We start from the raw sequence: 18,229 nt of genomic DNA on the forward strand, positions 1-18,229 counted from the left end.
CGACACCATTAATAAATGAAGACAACGTGAACCCCTTACTTGCTTTAAATAAAAGAAAATCCACCGTCGTCACTTTAGTTTAGTAACCTCATTAGTTTTTTCCCCTGTGATTTTACTTTTATAAAAAAGTACATTTTGTCGTCACCTGCAAAACGCGATGTTTTCACGCGAGAATCGGTGTCATCGCTTTCAGGCCAACATCTTTAATAAAAGTAAATGTCAAAACTGCTTTAAAACCGTGGATTCGCACAAACTCAGCGAAGCAGATCTGTATCAGGTGAGGATATACTTTACTTTTTTTAAATGCTGGAGAAATTAAACTATCTTTTTATGTTATTTTATTAAAAGAATAAATGATAAAGCCTCTCTCTCTCTCTCCCTCTCCCCATACTAAGCCTGTTCATGTGGGGTGGCTCCTCTTGGCCCCAGAGGACACTGACTTCAGTAGTTCTGTCCACAGGAAACATCAGGTGATGGCACTGGCAGTTCTAGAGATTACTTCCATCAGATACAGGCCCTTTATATTTATATATCGTTATGTTGTAAGTGTAGCATTGCTCTTTCTTGCCCGTTTCTGTTATAGAAATGGCAGAGGAGATATTTTGTGCTTTACGAGCATGGGCTTCTACGCTACTCTCTGGATGAGATGGTGAGGTTTAACTTGTTTTTCATCCAGTGTTTTCAAACTGTTTATCTTATTTTCCCCACTATATCAAGCTTATGAAACCCCTGATACCAGACCAGAAATGTTCATTTTGATGTTATACATACTGATGTTATACATAGCCTACTGAATGCCATTTAGCATTATCTTTAATAGAGAGCTGTGGTGATGTATTTTTGTAGGCCAACCTGGAAGTTAGCATCACCCTGGTTCCCTCGACAAAAACCCAATAGGCTTTTTTCCACTGGCTTTTGGCTTATTGCAGAAAATAGGTTCTGTGCCCCCAACAAATGGTGGGGTGTAACAATATATCAGGTCACAATATATCGCAATATAAAAATGCAACAATATGTATCGTGGATAGTGACTATATATTGTGTATAGTTCACCCAAAATGAAAATAACTGTGAGAAAAAGTTTTAGTGTCAGTAGATTAAACTACTATAATGTTGAATATAACGGATAATAATGCAATAGGGGAATATTTGTGGGTCCTGATAATGCCAAATATCTTATGTTACAAGCAAAAAGTGGCCTACATTATTTTAAATAAATCTAGTCAGTGAAAGAGTGCAAGCACATTCATTTAAAATAATTCTGGATTTTAAGCTTGAGTATCATGGAATTTTTTTATTCTAGTGTCACCATTGTCTGGTGCATTGGGTTACGAGCACTAAGTCCAAGCCTATTCCTTTACACCCCCAATGTAATACCATATTTTACATTTTAATCAACAGTACATTTTTTGTTAACCTTTTACCATGTCTTGGATGGTGTATCGCAATAATATCGTATCGTGAGTTCAGTATCGTGAGATATATATATATATATCGAATCGTGACTTGAGGGTAACGTTACACCCCTAACTTTCATGAATTTTGAAACCTAAATGCAATCACCAGAAGTAAAAAGCTATTTATCACATTAGTAAAAATAAAAGCTCAACATTTATGAAAATCACCTTCTAGCAAATAACACAGTCATTGTCTTTAACAAGAAGATAAGGCTTACAATTGTCCCAAAAAAATAAAGTTAGTATGAAACTGATGAAGCACTAGTCTTTTCTTTCCTATTGTATATCAAAGTGTAACGGACGGTTTCTCGAACAAGAAAAAATGGGACTTGATTTTGCCCATTGGAAATTGATTGGATAGTTGTGGTTTGCTATTGCTGTGATCTCATGTGAGTGACAGGTTGTCTCGCCCTCGTGCCAGTAAACACGTCATCAGAGAAGAGAAGAGAAGGGATGTTTCTGCAAGAGGGAGGGAAAGTTATTTTGAGTAAATATTATAAGGGTGCATGAATAAAAAAAAAAGAATGATGTGCACAGATAAATAAACATTTATAATAAATAAAGTAAAATTCCATAAAAAGCAAGAATTGTCCAATTTCATGGTGACTTTAAAATGTTTCCTGCAATGCTTTATCTAGCCAGGTACATTGCCTCAAGGAAGTGTGAATATGATCCAGTGTTGTGAGATTCTTGACGCTTCATCTCAAACTGGCTTCCAGAACTGTCTGAGGTTGTGCTTCACTGACACAGACTACTACATCCGAACAGAGAACACAGACAGCTTGGGCATTAGTAGGTAATACACTCACTGGCCTGTAGTGGGAACTAAGCCGCACGTAACAGTTACTTTGTCATTAGTTAATTTTGATCCCACTTGATATATACATCCATTAACATTTATGGTATGCAATCATATATGTTGTGATGTAATGGAACAAAAGACGCTAAAGAAGTCAGGCTGTTAAATATCCTGTTTTTGTGTCACAATCTCAGCTCTGTTCACTAGTTCAATTGAAAGCATCTCTCTCTTTCTGTCTGATCCCTCTGTTTCTGCTTAAGTGTTATAAGTCAGTAAATCTCAGCCAGGCTGACCTAATCCCTTAAGAGTGTAAAAGAAGGTGTCAAGGAGTCTCGGATTAGAGTGTGTGCATGTGTTTCTGTGTTGAGAACACCAGCTTTAGAACTGTTTCTTTTGGGATTGTTCAGGCTTGTTCTTTTATTGCTCGTAATTCTCTACTTCTTTGCAACCGGAGGTTTTTAGTCTAGAAGAGTGATGTCCAAAAAGCAGAAGTAAGAGAAATCGGAATGCTTGTTTGAGTTTGCATATTAGTGTGATTTCCAGTCTGGGTCCTTTTTTGGGGTCTGTCCTGTATATGAATTTGACAGTATTTGTTTTATTTAGGTGGCAGGAAAATCTGTTTGTTTATCCCAAAGCTGCTAAATCAAATCAGAGGAAGAAGGGGAAGGATAAAGTCCACCCACCACAAGTGAGTCTTGTTCATATTTCATAAAAACATGTTATGTGACATGCAATGCATGTATCATATCTAATATCTTTTCAATATACCATCTAGTTATTTGCTTTGGTAAAATATGAAAATGACCAGAAACATTCAATGGCGGGTATTTAAAAAAATAAAAATGCGCACTGAAATTTATTTGACTGTTTTTAGATGTTTTAGTTTTGTCAACAAATTTCCAGTTATTTTGTTGTTGTTGTTGTTTTCTATACCTTGTCAGCATTTCATTTGAGATCTACATGGTGTAGCAGGATTTAGTACTGTTGTTCAGTTTTTTTATAAATATTCAGAAAGTAATTACAAACCAAATTCTTCTTAAACTAGAGGTGGATTAGATATCCAGATGATTATAATATCTGAAATCACACTTAAAGGCATTTTAAGTCATTGTAATTGACATTGTTCTATAAAAATGGACTTTAAAATATTTTTAACAGATCAAGAGATGACACAGATTCCATGTTTTGTATACCTTGAAGCTCATTCCATGCATGATTGGAAAAGGCAGATGTGCCAAAATGGTATCTTGAGTAAATGTTTTTCTGTTACAGTACAGTAAAGTCCACTCTATTTCATCTAAATTATAAGTGTGTATGGACACTTGCACCATTATTTGTTACACCAGATAAGTACACTTCAATAAGTGTAAAAGGGATATTCAAGTGCTCCTGGAACAGGTTTGTTTTTAGATGATCACAGTAATGTTGATAGAATAATGCTGTTTTGGAGTACTGCTCCTTTAAATGCCCTCCTCCTCTGTTCTTTACTTTAATTACATTTCTAAGTGCTGTGCCCGTCTTTCTGTCCAGTTGATTTACTAATCCCTCTCTACCTTCTGCATATCCTTTCTGCTGACAGCAGACCAAATTGATCTAGTGTGTGAAAGTGCCATTCCACCGTGCTGCAACAATTAACAGCATGTAGTTGAAATGCTGTGTTCCTGTATTTTGTGTGTGTGTGCTTTTTGTTTTTGTGTAATTTGAAGCGCTAGTCAGATGGAAGTTTAATAGAATTAACTTAAGTGATCTGGACAGGATTATTGAGCATCACCCCGGGGAGGGTAAAGAGTTTGCAAAGTGGGAGCAGAGAGCAAAAGACGTGTGTGCTTGTTTATCAAGCAGGTTGTATATAGAAAGAGAGGCTTTTCCTTCACCATCCATGCCAATTGGATTTTGCTGTCCGAGCGCTTGTGTGCAACCTGTCAGTCTCTGATTTACTCAACTATATTCTTTGTCTCTGTCTTTCTCTCTCAGCAGACAGCAGAAAACAAAACCTCTAGCAGTTGCAGTGGTGGTGCTAAAAAAACTTGCACTTCTGGAAGTAGTTTCACCAGCAGCATTAATAGGCAAGGCAGCATCACTTCTAGTAATAATAGTGGTGGTAAAGTGTCCATCAGTGACAATGCTGGCACGAGTACGAGCAGTGCCACTAATGGCAGCAGCAGAAATGGCAGTAATAAAGGGGCCACCAAAAAAGACAGAACAACTAGCATGTTGAGCACGGTGGAGGAGGTCTCGTTGCTTTCATCGGAGAAAGAGCTGGAGGAGGAGTCACTCAATGGTAGAGTTGGGGTTCCTTCCAGCAGTGGTAATGCTTCTTCACTCAATACCAATCTTGGCTCCTGTCTCACCTCGTCACTCGATCAGCTCTCGAGCTGCTCCGGCGCAGACGGTACGACCTCTCTTTTGTGTGTGGGCTTATGACATTAACTGGATGTACTTGTTTATGGTTTTAGTGCTTACTGATTTGTCGGCTTAAGAAATAAAGGTGGGTAGTAGGGATGGGACGATTACCGGTTTCACTATAAACCACGATAAATGTACTGACGGTTAGTATTATCGTTTAAAATTAAATTATCATTAAAACCGTGTTTGATTATCGCGATTTTAATAACTCACTGTAAATCCTGTCCAGCCAGCAACAGTCTGATGCAGGCGCAACGCGTGATGTTGTTGTTTTTTTATTCGAGAAGGAATGGCGGAAGGCAGATTAATGTTTTAAATCTTACATGATCACAAAAATATTATCAAACTCAGTAAACAATAAATCAACTCTGATTTAATTTTCAATACAATCGAAAACGGAGACGCAAGATGGCAAGTTGTATTTGAATGAAACGCGAGAGCGCGCGCGCGCGTCCGTTGTCGTGATACATGTGCGCTGTGTTATAATGCGTTGTTATTGACAACGGTCATTTTAAGAAAGGAAATGCCACAGAATATAATCTTGCTTTAAAAAGTGCATAGAGCTGCTTGTTTCATTTGTTGTTTGTTGATTTTCAAATATAAAACTTGTTGAAGTGTTTTCAGTGTGAGCATCAGTTATTTTTGAACACTTTCATCTCGTTTTAACAAAACCGTGATAATATTGATAATCGCGATAATTTTGGTCACTATTATCGTGATATGAAATTTTCATACCGTCCCATCCCTAGTGGGTAGTAGCTAAAACCATTGTTAATTTTTCTAGTAAAGAATTTGAATAGTTTGCAGAAAAATGTTACTTTGGTTTGGACCACTTTTATGATAATTTTGTGGTACTTTTCTGTCCTTTTTTAAACTTGAAGGCTCCAGTATTTATTATTCATTGTAATTGCATGCATCTTATCTGAATTGAATATTCTTTAGAAACTCTGCTTTTGTGTTCCATGGAAGAAAGAAAGCCATACAGGTTTGGAAAGACATGAGGGTGAATGATTTATGCCAGATTTAAATTTTTGGGTGAACTATGAAACTAATGGTACTTTTATCTGCCATGATACAAATATGGTACTCTTCAAGTTTTTATTCCTTGTAAACTCATGTCAGTGCACTGGCTAAGTAAGAATTGGAAATACAGATTAGTTCTGGACTGAGTTTGCTTCGCTTTCATTTGCTCTCTCAGGTACTAAGAGTCGATTGGGCACTGAAAGCGGCTATTCCTCTCTGGAGAAGACAAGTCCTCGTGTTGCAGATGAACAAACACACACTGACTCCAGGTGTGACTGTGATTCTGTTTGTTCACCTGCCTCACATCCTTGTATGTTTCCTACCTTAAAGCCCCTTAGCCCCTGCCCCTTTCCTCCACCAACCAATCACAGTTCACAGGGGGCTTGTGAGGGTGATCCTGAAGATGTGGTTGGTTGCTCTTGGGAGAAAAGTTTGGAGTCCAATGGGAAGAGAATATCACACACATCCACGACACACACACTCAGACATGAAGCACATCAAGCACCCAGCCCAAGAAGAAAAGCACACCGGCTGTTTGGAAATCGGAGGAGGTAAGACTGTGCATTTCACTCTTGATTCCCTCATTACACCAACTGCACAGAGTTGGTTTTTATGTATAATGTTTGTGGCTCCCTCTAGTGTTCATCATTTTATTGCAATTCTTTCAAAAGCATTTTTCTGTTTATCTTTCAGGAGACCTCATCCCATCTCCATCAGTCAAATCAAACCAGATCTGCTTGCTTTCCCATTTGCCATTTTACTACAAACATATTCTTCAAGCCACAATTCTCAATGTGTTTAAATGTTAAATCGCTTTGCAGCACTGCGTTGCTGTTCCTCAAACTTTCTGCTTTTGCTTTTTGATTTCCTCAACAAATGTCTGCAGTTTGTTCAAATTGTTGTCATTTCAGTTTTAGGTGTTCATTGTATTTTCTATGTACATTTACATTACATTTACATTTATTCATTTAGCTGACGCTTTTATCCAAAGCGACTTACAATTGCTATATATGTCAGAGGTCGCACGCCTCTGGAGCAACTAGGGGTTAAGTGTCTTGCTCAGGGACACATTGGTGTCTCACAGTGGATTCGAACCCGGGTCTCTCACACCAAAGGCATGTGTCTTATCCATTGCGCCACACCACCCCTATGTATATCTTAACTTTAATGTTACCATTATAATATGTACATACTGAATTCCAGTTGGTCTATACTACAAATTACAATCCATCTCTGTTTTGTCTTCTCAATGTCTATTTTTTTTGTATATTAGGCTCAGAATATTTTTTTTGAGAATTTGTATAGCTTAAAGTCGAATATGAAATTGATATCCACTGTTTTAGAATATCTTTTATATGTTTGCATGTTTGCTTCTAGGAGATATCAGGATGCTGATCAACAGGAGGGTTCATTTCTAGATAACGAACTTCCCCCATCAACCTTCACTTCCTCATCTTCTGCACAAAATGACCATAAGACAACTGTCAGTACATCTCAGGTGAAAACTCATTCTGGATTAATTGAACCAAGTACACTAAAAATCAAAAGTTTGAGGTTTGTAAGAATTTTTAAGTCACTTGTTGCATTCAGTGCACTTAGTAGTGGGTTTTTAATATGCTGATTTGGAGCTCAAGAAACATTTCTTATTGTTATCAATGTTGAAAACAGTTGTGCTGCTTAATATTTTTGTGAAAAACCTTGATTATATTCATCAAAGAACCCTGAAAATAATTAAGTAGAAATACCTAAATAGAAATAATAATTAAATAGAATTATGTTGTAACATCATGCCTTTACTGTGACAATCAATTTAATGCATCCTTGTTGAATAAAAGTAAAATTACTGTCCCCAAACTTTTGAATGGTAGTCTAAATGGATCATTATTGAAATAAGGTAAAATTACATTTAATAGTAATACTCTTTAATGTGAATTTTTTTCTCATTCTGTTTTGGCTCTAAGTAGGATTCCTCCCCTAATGATGACATTCCTGATCACTCGCGACCCTTCACATCATGCAGCTTCCGTTCCAAATCGCTGGAAAGCAGACATCTTGATCCCACGCCCACAGTAAGTACAACCAATCAGAATGACCCTAATGTGTATTTTTATTATGCCAGTAAATAAATTTAAGCAAATGACTTATGGGATGTAGCGACTAATTGATCTAGTTAATCATAATTAACCATGCATTATCACATATGACATTGCTAATGCTCTTTTCCTCTCAGCCTGACCTCCTTAATTTCAAAAAGGGATGGATGTCTAGATTGGGAGAAGACGGAAAGGTGATTTTGAAGTTTTTAGTGTCTCAGGGCACATATATTTGAATGATGTCAATCGATTTGTTAATGTTTTTACTACGTAAAGTGGTCTGATGTTCTCTTTTGTCTAGTGGAAGAAACATTGGTTTGTTCTTACTAACCAGACTCTGAGATTCTACCGTGACTCTGTAGCAGAAGAGGTAAATTGATTTATAAAGAATCATCATAATAACTGATTTGCCTTTTGCAGTTAAGAGAAATGAACTGGTCTTTCTCTGTTTTGTCATCTAGGCAGCTGATGTGGATGGTGAGATCAATTTGTCTACTTGTTACGATGTTACAGATTTCCCTGTACAAAGAAACTATGGCTTTCAGATTCACGTGAGTGTATATTAGCTATATTTAAGCTTATGTGTTAGTGTCTATTTCATTGAATTTTTTTCATCCCTCTTTTCATACAGACAAAGGAGGGGGTCTTCACCCTCTGTGCAATGACTTATGGGATACGACGGAACTGGGTCCAGGCAGTAATGAAAAATGTTCATCCCAGCACTGCCCCTGATGTCACATGGTAACAGCTTGAAAGCTAGCTGCATCTCTCAGGAGTGCATTAATCCAGTTGTTACAAATATTTTGTCAAAACCCTGCTCTATTTTGCTCACAAAACAATCCCATGTTAGGGGATTGACTTTACAATCAGCCATTTTTCTTTTTCTCCAATGCTATACAAGGAAAAATCATACTATAAAATCCAGGTTTGAATGTGTTTTTGCTGTAACCATAAGTGTTTTTTCATTTAAATAAAGTGTATATATGGTAAACGCATAAAAATATATTTTAATTGAAATAACTAAATCATAGTTTGCTACATCTTTTCTTTCCTCAGTTCTATTCCTCAAAAGGTGCCATTGACTGGTGCACAGGCTCGTACAGGCTCCTCCCAATACAATACAGTTCCCCAGGAGGAGGAGAAAAAGAGTCGCATCCGTGAGCGCCGTAGAGAGGGACGTTACAGAACCTTTGATTGGGCAGAATTAAGTTGTAAATCGCACAAGGAGGAGTTGTCAAATGATCTGTCAGGAAGGCAATGGAACTATAACAGTGAGCGCTCGGTGCCTCCTGCCCCTGCATCATCCCCTGAAGAGGCGATCATACGTTCTGTCTCTGAGGCATCAGAGAGCGAATATCTTCAGAAGACCAGACTCTTTCAAGGGCGAAGCTTGAACATCATGTCTGCTGATATACCATCACACTTATCACTGATGACAGTGTCACGTCGCACCTCCCCAGAATCAATCAGCCCAGACAGCTTAGAGGTTGATGCAGGGGCAGTACGTGTCCACTGTGACAGCCCTGGTGAACTACTCAAAGATAAACCCAAAGAAGAAAAGCAGGTAACGTAACAAGCAAATATGATTGTATCCAGGGTTTGAAATTAACACCCACCAACCCGGCAAATTCAGGTGAAAATCCACTGTGGCGGGTAACGCTTATCAACACTAGCCAATTTGGCTGGTTATGATTCACAAATTATGTTCTATCACTTTGCATGGCATCACTATCAGAGCCCCTCCCATAAAAGGAGCCTCAAACATTAGCAAAACAACACGTAAAGAGAGAGATTGTTTTCTATGACCGTAGTACGCACACCTGTGACGCCCAACTACGACTTCGGCTGTTCAAAATCATGTTGCACCACAGCGTCACTCACATTAAAAATACATAGATTTAGGACAAATATATGTATGTACAATTAAGAGGCCACTTTTTCCAACCCCTTCTCATAAATGCTGCATGTCTAAGACTTTTGGGCAAAAAGTGCCCAAGCGTCTATATTTAATGGTAGGCCTTTCTGCAAACAGTGGATGAATGTCATAAAGCTGAAAGCAATACAGTAATTCAGAATCAGATTTAATAATAATTATATTTAAATCTAAGATGTGACTTTGATAATCTGGTTTATTTCTGATATTTTAGTTTTGGCTGAACTTAACTTTTAACTTTTTTAGTAGCCAAATTGGCTGATGAGTGAAAAGGTTCATTTCAAACCCTGGTTGTATCATTACATATAATTTGTCATAGTTGAAATAAAGTCTTGCAATTCATTACAGGTTGATCGCTCCACTTCTCCATTGCCAGTCACCTTTTCTTCATCCTCAACCCAGACAGAATGGCAGTGGGATGTGGAGCTTCAAAGCCTGCGCAGAGAGTTGAAGGCTGAGCATGAGAAGAATCAGACTCAAGAAAGGGAGTTACGACATACTGAGGCCCGACTACAAGCTGAGCTTAACGATAGCCAGGGATGTCTTCAGAGGGCAGAATTAAAGATTCAAGAGGCAGAAACTTTTCTGAAGGAACGCGAGGAGGTGCTGGAGAGTCTGCATGGACGGTTAGAGGAGGTAACGGGCCGTCTAAAAGCAACCGAAGAAGCGCAAGCCTTAAAGGAGGTCCGGCTACAGAGGCACCTGCGCCTCCTGCAAGAGAGCCAGGAACGAGAAAGGAGGAGCTTCAGTGACAGCCTCGACCAATCGGAACAGCGATCGAAGGAACTAGAGGAGCATTTAAGGCAGAAAGAGGCTGAGCTGCAGAAGAAGCCAACAGGTGAAGTTAATGATGACCTTGTACGAAGGTGCCAGGAGCTACAAAACCAGCTGGAGGAGTCCGACAGTGAGGTCAGTCGTCTGCAGGCACGCCTCCAAAATGAAGAGACTCTTTATTACGACATGGAGCATGATTATGAAAGAGCATGTGAGGAAATACAGAGTTTGCGAGGTGCTCTGCTGGACTGTGAGAGAGTAAGTGAGGAGCGCTTCCAAACCCAGCTGATGGAGCAACAGCAAGAGCTGCACAGGAAGGAACGTGAACTCCAGGAAGTGCTTGTTAAGATGGCAGTCTTGGGCAGTAGTCTAGAGGAGACTGAATTAAGGCTCAAGGAAGCCCAAAACCATCCTTATGAAACTAATATTTTATGTGAGACACTGATTGAGCCGCAACAAAACAGACAGAAAGGGAAAAAATATTTGGAAACACAACCTACTACTCAGGCAGATGAGTCACACAGAGTGATCTCTGTGATCCAGGCACTAGAGCGCAAGTTGTGTGACACCGAAGAGCGACTCCGGGAGCTTACCATGCATCTTCAACAACAACAACAACTCAACACTGGACCACACACACTCAATGATTCTTGGTGCTCCCACAGATCCCTCCATAATCCAGAAGGCCGACTCTCCATGGATGCTCTGCCGAGTTATACTGGAACTTTGCATAGCCTGCAGGGAACCACTTTAGACAGAACTTCGGACAAAGCTAATATCTCCCTTTTTGATGATGGAAGTCCAGGGAGAAGTCAAGCTCTGGACATGGCCAGCAGAGTGTTGTCGCTGGAGGCTCTGGTTGTCCAAAGGATTGCCTCTGCACTTGAGAATCCCAGTACAAAGTTGCTTAATAGATTGTCAGAGGTGCATATCCAAGTGCTTAGGATGGCTAAAGGAGGCAGTCATAATGGGGCTGTGAAACCTAGTTACTCTCAGATCTTCTTGGACCCTCTCGAACAAGATCTGCTAGACAATACGCTGAGTGAAAATGTGATCCATAGACTGTGTGTAAGAGCAGAGATGGCATACCTCCTACATAGTCTGTCTACTCATCCCTCAAAGGAACAACAGGAATTGAAGCCCTTTTATGTGTTGCCTTGGCCAGTATCTGACAGTTCCTCGTCTGGAACCAAAATGGAAAACGGTTCCAAGCAGGGGTCCAAACTTGCTGACATTAGCCCACCAGAACTTGCACCTTACAGTGAACAGATGGAGGACGAGCTGGCGACTGATGTACTCCTTGAGGACTCTGAGGTACAGCTTGCTTGCAGAAAGAGTCTGGTAGTAGAGCTCCGAGCTCAGGCCAAGTCACTGCACAACCTCTCAACACAGCTACAGTCTGAGTATAGAGAGACTGACCTTCCTGGTGAAACTCCTACTGCCATCCTGAGGGCTGCAATGTGTCAGGCCACTTTGGCATACATGGCTTGTCGTCTGCGTTCGGCCCTGCAGCAAGAGATGAGTGCCCTACGCAAGCAGAGAGAGCAGACTCAGTGTGAGTGTCGTGCCATGTGTCGTAGTATGGAGACTCTTTTCCAGGAACAGACGGATTGTTATGAAGAGAGGCTGCGTGAGGAGCGCATTGTTGTCAAAAAGGCAGAACAGGAACGTGTTTCAGCTGAGACCAATGCTCAATTGAAGACAGAAGAAGCAGAAAGATTGCAGGTGGAGTTTGATGAGAAGCTGCAGGTGCTCCAGAAAATCCACGAGGAGGAGATGAGCCGACTTCATGAATACTACATTCAGAACGTGTCAAAGCCAAAAGCTGCAACCCCTTCCGAATTAGACGAGAGTGACAAGACTGATCAGGTTTCTGTGACTTCTCTGCAAGACCGAATCAGAGAGCTTGAGACTGAGGTCACTTGTTTAAGGGCAGACCTCAGCAACAAGGATGTCAAAGCCTTCCAGCTTGACCTGGAAACCATCAAGGTGCCCACAGCCTTCTTGTTACAGCATGAGATTAACATGTAATTATACCTAAAATTAAGGTACACTATATTTTTGTCTTAGGCCACATATGAGCATGGTTTCAGCATTATGGAGGATAGCCATCAGCGAGTGATTGAGGAGATGCAGAGGCAGCATCAGAGAGAGGTGGAAAGGCTGACAGAGGAAAGAGAAAGAGTGCTGCAGGAAGAGACGAACGCCACCATTGCAGGTGCTCCTCTCAGCATTAGCTCTTATTCATTCAGCTCACATAACGTAACACAGGGCTGTCCAGTCCTGCTCCTGGAGGGCCACTGTCCTGCAGATTTTAGCTCCCCACCCCAATTAAACACCTGAATCAGCTAATAAAGGTCTTACAAGGCATACTGGAAACTTCAAGGCAGATGTGTTAAAGCAAGTTGGAGCCAAACTCTGCAGGACAGTGGCCCTCCAGTAGCAGGTTTGGACTCCCCTGTCATAACAACAGACCAGACAAGTACTTTTGGCTTACAGCAAAGACTACAATACAGTACATAGCACTATGCACTAAGCTGAACAGAGTTAAAGGCATAGTTTACCTAAAAATTGAATGTCTGTCATTTACTATTCCTCATTTCATTGCAAATAGGGCTGTGCCGGTAAACTTGACAACCGCACCACCGCGGTTGTAAAGCGCCACCGCGGTGGCTGAGTAGTACCGGCGGTTGTTCGCCTAAAAAGAAATTTTGTATATGAATGCTGTTTTACATTAATATTATGACACACAAAGCTTTGTTTACAAAATAAATAATAGGTTAGCAATTAAATGTTATATCGCAGCCATGGAAAAGTTTTAATTCATGACGAATGAGAGAGTTGTACGTGAGCCCGTAAACTTAAGCTTTGTCGGCTTTGAATTCTGGTTTGCGATCTGGTCACCCGATTATCATCGAATTAAAAAATATTCCATTAGTTATTCCTTATAGAAAGCTTGAATTGTCTACTTTTAAACAAAACAATTCAAAATGGAAAATAAACCGACTAGCATATGCTTCTATTCCGTATTGAAGTGTGCATTTCTCTCTCGCGTTCACTGCGAAGAGTGAGCATCGTCATCTTTGCAGCCCGACACTGACACACACACACACACACACACACACACACACACACACACACACACACACACACACACACACACACACAAAACACTTTATTAATAAACAATTCAAATGTCTCCTTGCTATATTTGACACGTTCATAATCATTACTTTTGCCGGTTCTTTGTGACAGCTGTTATGTGCGTTATTGGCAGCGTCACCCTCCGGTTACGAACGCGTCACCGCCGCATCAGCACCAGAACATGGAGATTTTATTTTAGAGAATGATCGCACAACAGACATTAGAACATTAGATATTCTATAATTAAATCAACTAATCGAATATTCAAAAATCGCGACTCATCCCTGCATGGAATCTCTTTTTTCTTTTTCACTCGCGTCTCACCCAAAGACGCGTTAAACGTTTCTTCCTTCGCTTTTAGGTCGATTATTTTCGTATTCTTTTCTGTGGTAAAGTAGCCTAGAAAAACGCTGTAGGTCAGATAGCCTACATTTTTACTTGTACGTCAAATTCTTTTTAACACAGTTTGTGCTTGTTATTAGACATATGGTAAAACGCAGGGAATTTTAGTTTTGCTTTCTCTGGCAGCGCGCAAACAGCCTAAATGCCTTGCCCTTGTAGAAGATAAATTCGCTCTTCACACCTTTTACAAGTAGAAAACATGAAGATATCAGAAAAGAGATCGATGGTATCTTTCCTGCTCGTGTCCCACATCCCTCTCAAAGCGCAGAGCGGTAGGCTTTATCACGCGCCTTTGTGTGGAAATATTAAACGAAATTAAAAAAAATAAAAATAGATTCAACTTTATTATATTATGTAAGTTACCAGTATTTACTGATATTTATTTCAATGCTTTACAGCAGGGTTCACCAATCTCGGTCCTGGAGGGCCGCTGTCCCTGCAGAGTTTAGCTCCAACCAGCTCCAACACACCTGTTTGAAAGTTTCTAGTATGCCTAATGAGACCTTGATTAGCTGGTTCAGGTGTGTTTAATTGGGGTTGGAGCTAAACTCTGCAGGACAGCGGCCCTCCAGGACCGAGATTGGTGAACCCTGCTTTACAGGCTTTAGTGTGTTGTTTCTTTCTTTCTTTTTTTTTCTTCAAAACACCCCCCCCCCCCCCCAAACACCGCAACACCGCCGGTATTTGGGTCCATTACTACCGCGGTGGTAAAAAACTGCCACCGTCACAGCCCTAATTGCAAACCTTCATAATGTTCACTCTGCTCTTTTGCAATACTGTGAAATTGGATGGGAAACAGCTGGTGTCACCATCGACTTTTATTGTGAGAAAAAGAGCAACTTGGACATTCTGCTAAATAACTCATTTTGTGTTTCTTGTAAGAAAGTAAGTCAAAACAAATTTGAAACATAAGTTTGAGACCATTTTCATTTTTGGGTGAACTGTCCCTTTTAACACTCATGCACAATACAAAAAAAAAAAAGAGCAGAAACATGCATAAGGAAACTACAGAGCTAAATACATGGGGTTTGTTCTAAATTTGTACTACTCTCTTGTATTTAAAGCTGCAGTCCGTAACTTTTGGCGCTCTAGCGGTTAATAAACAGAACTGTATGCATCTTGCAGAAGAACATTGTAGCTGGAGCTACTTCTCTGTTCTCTGTTTATGGCCATGACAAGTCACGCTGGTACTGGGCTACTCTACGACCCATACCAGTCTAAAATAGTCAGAATATAAACACTTATTATAGGTGTACCGTAGTGATTCAGGATAAGACAAAAACACGGTTTGGAAAATGGATTTGTGATGTTCTCGCTTATGTAAATTTTGAACACAAAAAAAAGTTACGGACTGCAACTTTACCTATGGACAAAAGCATGTGTTAAATGAATAAATGTACATTTGTGCTCTGCATGCTTAGAAATACAAAGCGTGATCTAGCATCTATGCTGCTTTGTCTCTGTTCTGTTCTGTTCTGTTCTGCTCTGTCTGACTTTTTTTTTATAATATTTGTTATTGTTCAGCCATTGAGGCCATGAGGAAAGCTCATAAAGAGGAAATGGACAAGACTCAGAAAGCCCTGCAAAATGGAGCCAATGTGGACATCCGCCAGCTTCGTGCACAATATAAGTGCGTGTGTGATGTCTATTATTAATCTGACAACTGTCAGCCACACCATCAAATGTTAATTTAGGGTTGCAGAACTATATAATAACCATATGCCTTATCCACTCATTATTGGGATAATTGCTTTTTTTTCTGTCCACTGAGAAGTGCATGTGTCTTGGTGCATTTTCTGCAGTGAGGAGCTAGAAACGTTGCACAGGGAGCTGGAGGTGTTGTCAGAGCAGTATTCTCAGAAATGTCTGGAAAATACTCATTTGACCCGGACTATAGAAACAGAAAGAGAGGCATTGAGTTCAACACACAGAGAGAACCAGGAGCTTCGCACTCACAACCAGGTAAATGCTCATGCACACAAAAAAAATGCATATTTATACAGTCATTACTTTGCTGCTTGCCTCACATATGTTTTTTTTAAGGAATTAAATGAGTGTTTGGCTGCTGAATTATCCCTAATGCATTCACGCATGAATGGGGAGGTGAAGCACTCCCAGTCTTCTCAGGAGATAGACATGTATCAGTTGGAGGTACAACTTGACACCCTTCACGTTGCGAAGTGCACAAATTTCACAGATTTGCAGTGACTTGTACTACTAAAATTAGCAGGGGATGGTTGACTGAACACCGATTAAAATTGCACTCTGAGTTCACTACATTTAATCGGCTTCCATAAAATAATCCTTCATGGGTTATATTACCACTCAGATGAGATTATGTTAGAGAATATTCCATCAAAGGTGCTATGAAGTCTATATGTGTAAAAACAGATGTGCTCTGTCTCGTTCTTTGACGCTGTAGGTAAACCTCAGAGTGAAGGAATCAGAGATTAAGTGTCTGAAACAGGAGATCAACTCACTTAAATTGGAACTGCTGGCAGGAAATATGGTAACATCTGTTTAATTTAAAACATATAAATAGTTTTGGGTTATTATACTATATTATACTATACTAGGACATTATACTGGGCATGAATATTGAGTACGTTTTTAGGCAAGCAACACAAACACATGATTATGACACATTTGTGAAAGTTATTTTGTTTTATTCGCAGTTTTTACCCATAACAGTTTCCTAATAAGATAACTTTTAAATAGGTAAGCACATTTTAAATAGTGTTTTCTCTGTTTTTATTTACTCTGTGTTTCTATTTTATGTTTTTTAAGCATTTTAAAGAGCTAGACTCTGAGTTGAGCCTTTTAGAAGTCAAAACTCAAAGTGACTTCAATGAACTGAGGATGGTGCCAGCTCAACAGCAGTGTTTAAAATATGGTAAGCAAATCTTCAATAACGGACATGTTACTGTGAAGGCATACAGATAAGTGCATAAATATGCACTTATTCACAATTTGTAAATGCTTGTTGCAGATCTGATGAAATCCAGAAGCAACCCAGACTTCGTGAAGGACTGTTCAACACTAACACAGCCGGCCAGATCCAAGGTGGGATTATCTGTGCACTTACATGGTACAAAATACTGATGTTCCCTAAAAATGAAACATTCTCTCTTATTTTCTTCTCAGAGTATTAAGGATGGACTCACTGTTCTGGAGAGGATGAAGCTCTTTGAATTAACTAGCACGCAAAAGATCTGAGAGAGAGTGAAAGAGAATGTGTGTGTGTGTGTGTGTGTGAGAGAGAGAGGCATTTTAGTATATTATGTGGGTTAAATTATTAAATTAATTGTATATCTTTATTACACAATGAATTATAACTATACCTTTAGTCACAGGTGTGTGTGTACATCAGTCATTTTAATTTTTGTTTCGTTACTACTTTAGACAATATAACACATTTTTGAGGATGAGGATGTCTCTCTAAATCTTAAACTGTTTATATTTACATGTTTATGCCTGATTGAGCATCGTTTGATTTTCTTTATCTCTAATTATAAATAAAGTCAAGTTTTCCTGTCTTGAACTTCTTGTTTAAGTATTGTGAACTTTTCGGCTCATAGGTGCAGATATTGTGTAGAAAATACTGCAAAGGATAAGCTATTTTATCATTATTTTTATTTCAGATTATTGTTGTTAATCTTTAAGCTTTCTGATAAACAGTCCTCCTCATACTGTAAATGTCACGGTGTCTTCCTTTACCAAACGTTGATGTTTTAAGCGAAAGATAAGGTTAACTATTCATGGCATATAGTTTTAATAAGGTCATACTTTGTTTTTTGTTTTTTCTCAGTCTGACTTAAAAGTGCTAATATTACTTTGGGATTGCTTTAATTTCAGTCACGACTCTCGGTAATATCTTTTTCAACCACTAGATGTCGTGCTTTGCCTGGATTTTGGAAAACTTTAGCACAAGTCAGGGCAAAGATCCTTTACTTGCTAACTGAATGTTAATAGTCAAATCCCTTTGTTTGTATTTTAGCATGTATTGTCGGAGATGTCAAAAGTCACTTGTGACCCAGGTATTTGATGTGTTTCATAATACTGAGTGCGAGCGTGAAAGCATTTAGCCAAAAACCAATTAACCGATAGTATCTGAACATGCGGTCGGGGCCTCGGGCTGCTCTATTTCCCTCATTTAATACGAATAGGCCTACGCTTGATATCGTTTCACATCACTTAT

At 39.4% G+C, this 18,229-nt stretch overlaps 1 protein-coding gene across 4 annotated transcripts; it reads left to right on the forward strand.

Moving 5' to 3' along the window:
* Positions 1-84: 84 nt before the first annotated feature.
* LOC307170441 (uncharacterized protein) lies at positions 85-17,724 on the forward strand. Of its 4 annotated transcripts, XM_079891524.1 has the most exons (24): positions 85-277; positions 396-470; positions 584-649; positions 2,096-2,253; positions 2,860-2,944; positions 4,231-4,648; positions 5,861-5,954; positions 7,063-7,183; positions 7,650-7,754; positions 7,916-7,972; positions 8,080-8,148; positions 8,240-8,329; positions 8,410-8,519; positions 8,680-8,703; positions 8,835-9,342; positions 10,060-12,474; positions 12,556-12,703; positions 15,556-15,661; positions 15,834-15,993; positions 16,075-16,182; positions 16,454-16,540; positions 16,819-16,924; positions 17,021-17,094; positions 17,176-17,724. In XM_079891524.1, exons 1-24 carry the CDS (start codon positions 158-160, stop codon positions 17,245-17,247), a joined length of 5,376 nt encoding a protein of 1,791 aa, XP_079747650.1. In that variant the 5' UTR covers positions 85-157; the 3' UTR covers positions 17,248-17,724. The 4 variants fall into 4 exon arrangements, with proteins under 4 accessions (XP_079747650.1, XP_079747651.1, XP_079747652.1 ...); XM_079891525.1 differs by lacking the exon at positions 8,680-8,703; XM_079891526.1 differs by lacking the exons at positions 85-277; positions 396-470; positions 584-649; positions 2,096-2,253 and adding an exon at positions 2,596-2,747.
* The last annotated feature ends 505 nt before the right edge of the window (positions 17,725-18,229 follow it).

Source organism: Squalius cephalus (assembly GCF_949319135.1).
Source record: "Squalius cephalus genome assembly, chromosome: 1".
NCBI classification, from domain to species: Eukaryota; Metazoa; Chordata; class Actinopteri; order Cypriniformes; family Leuciscidae; genus Squalius; species Squalius cephalus.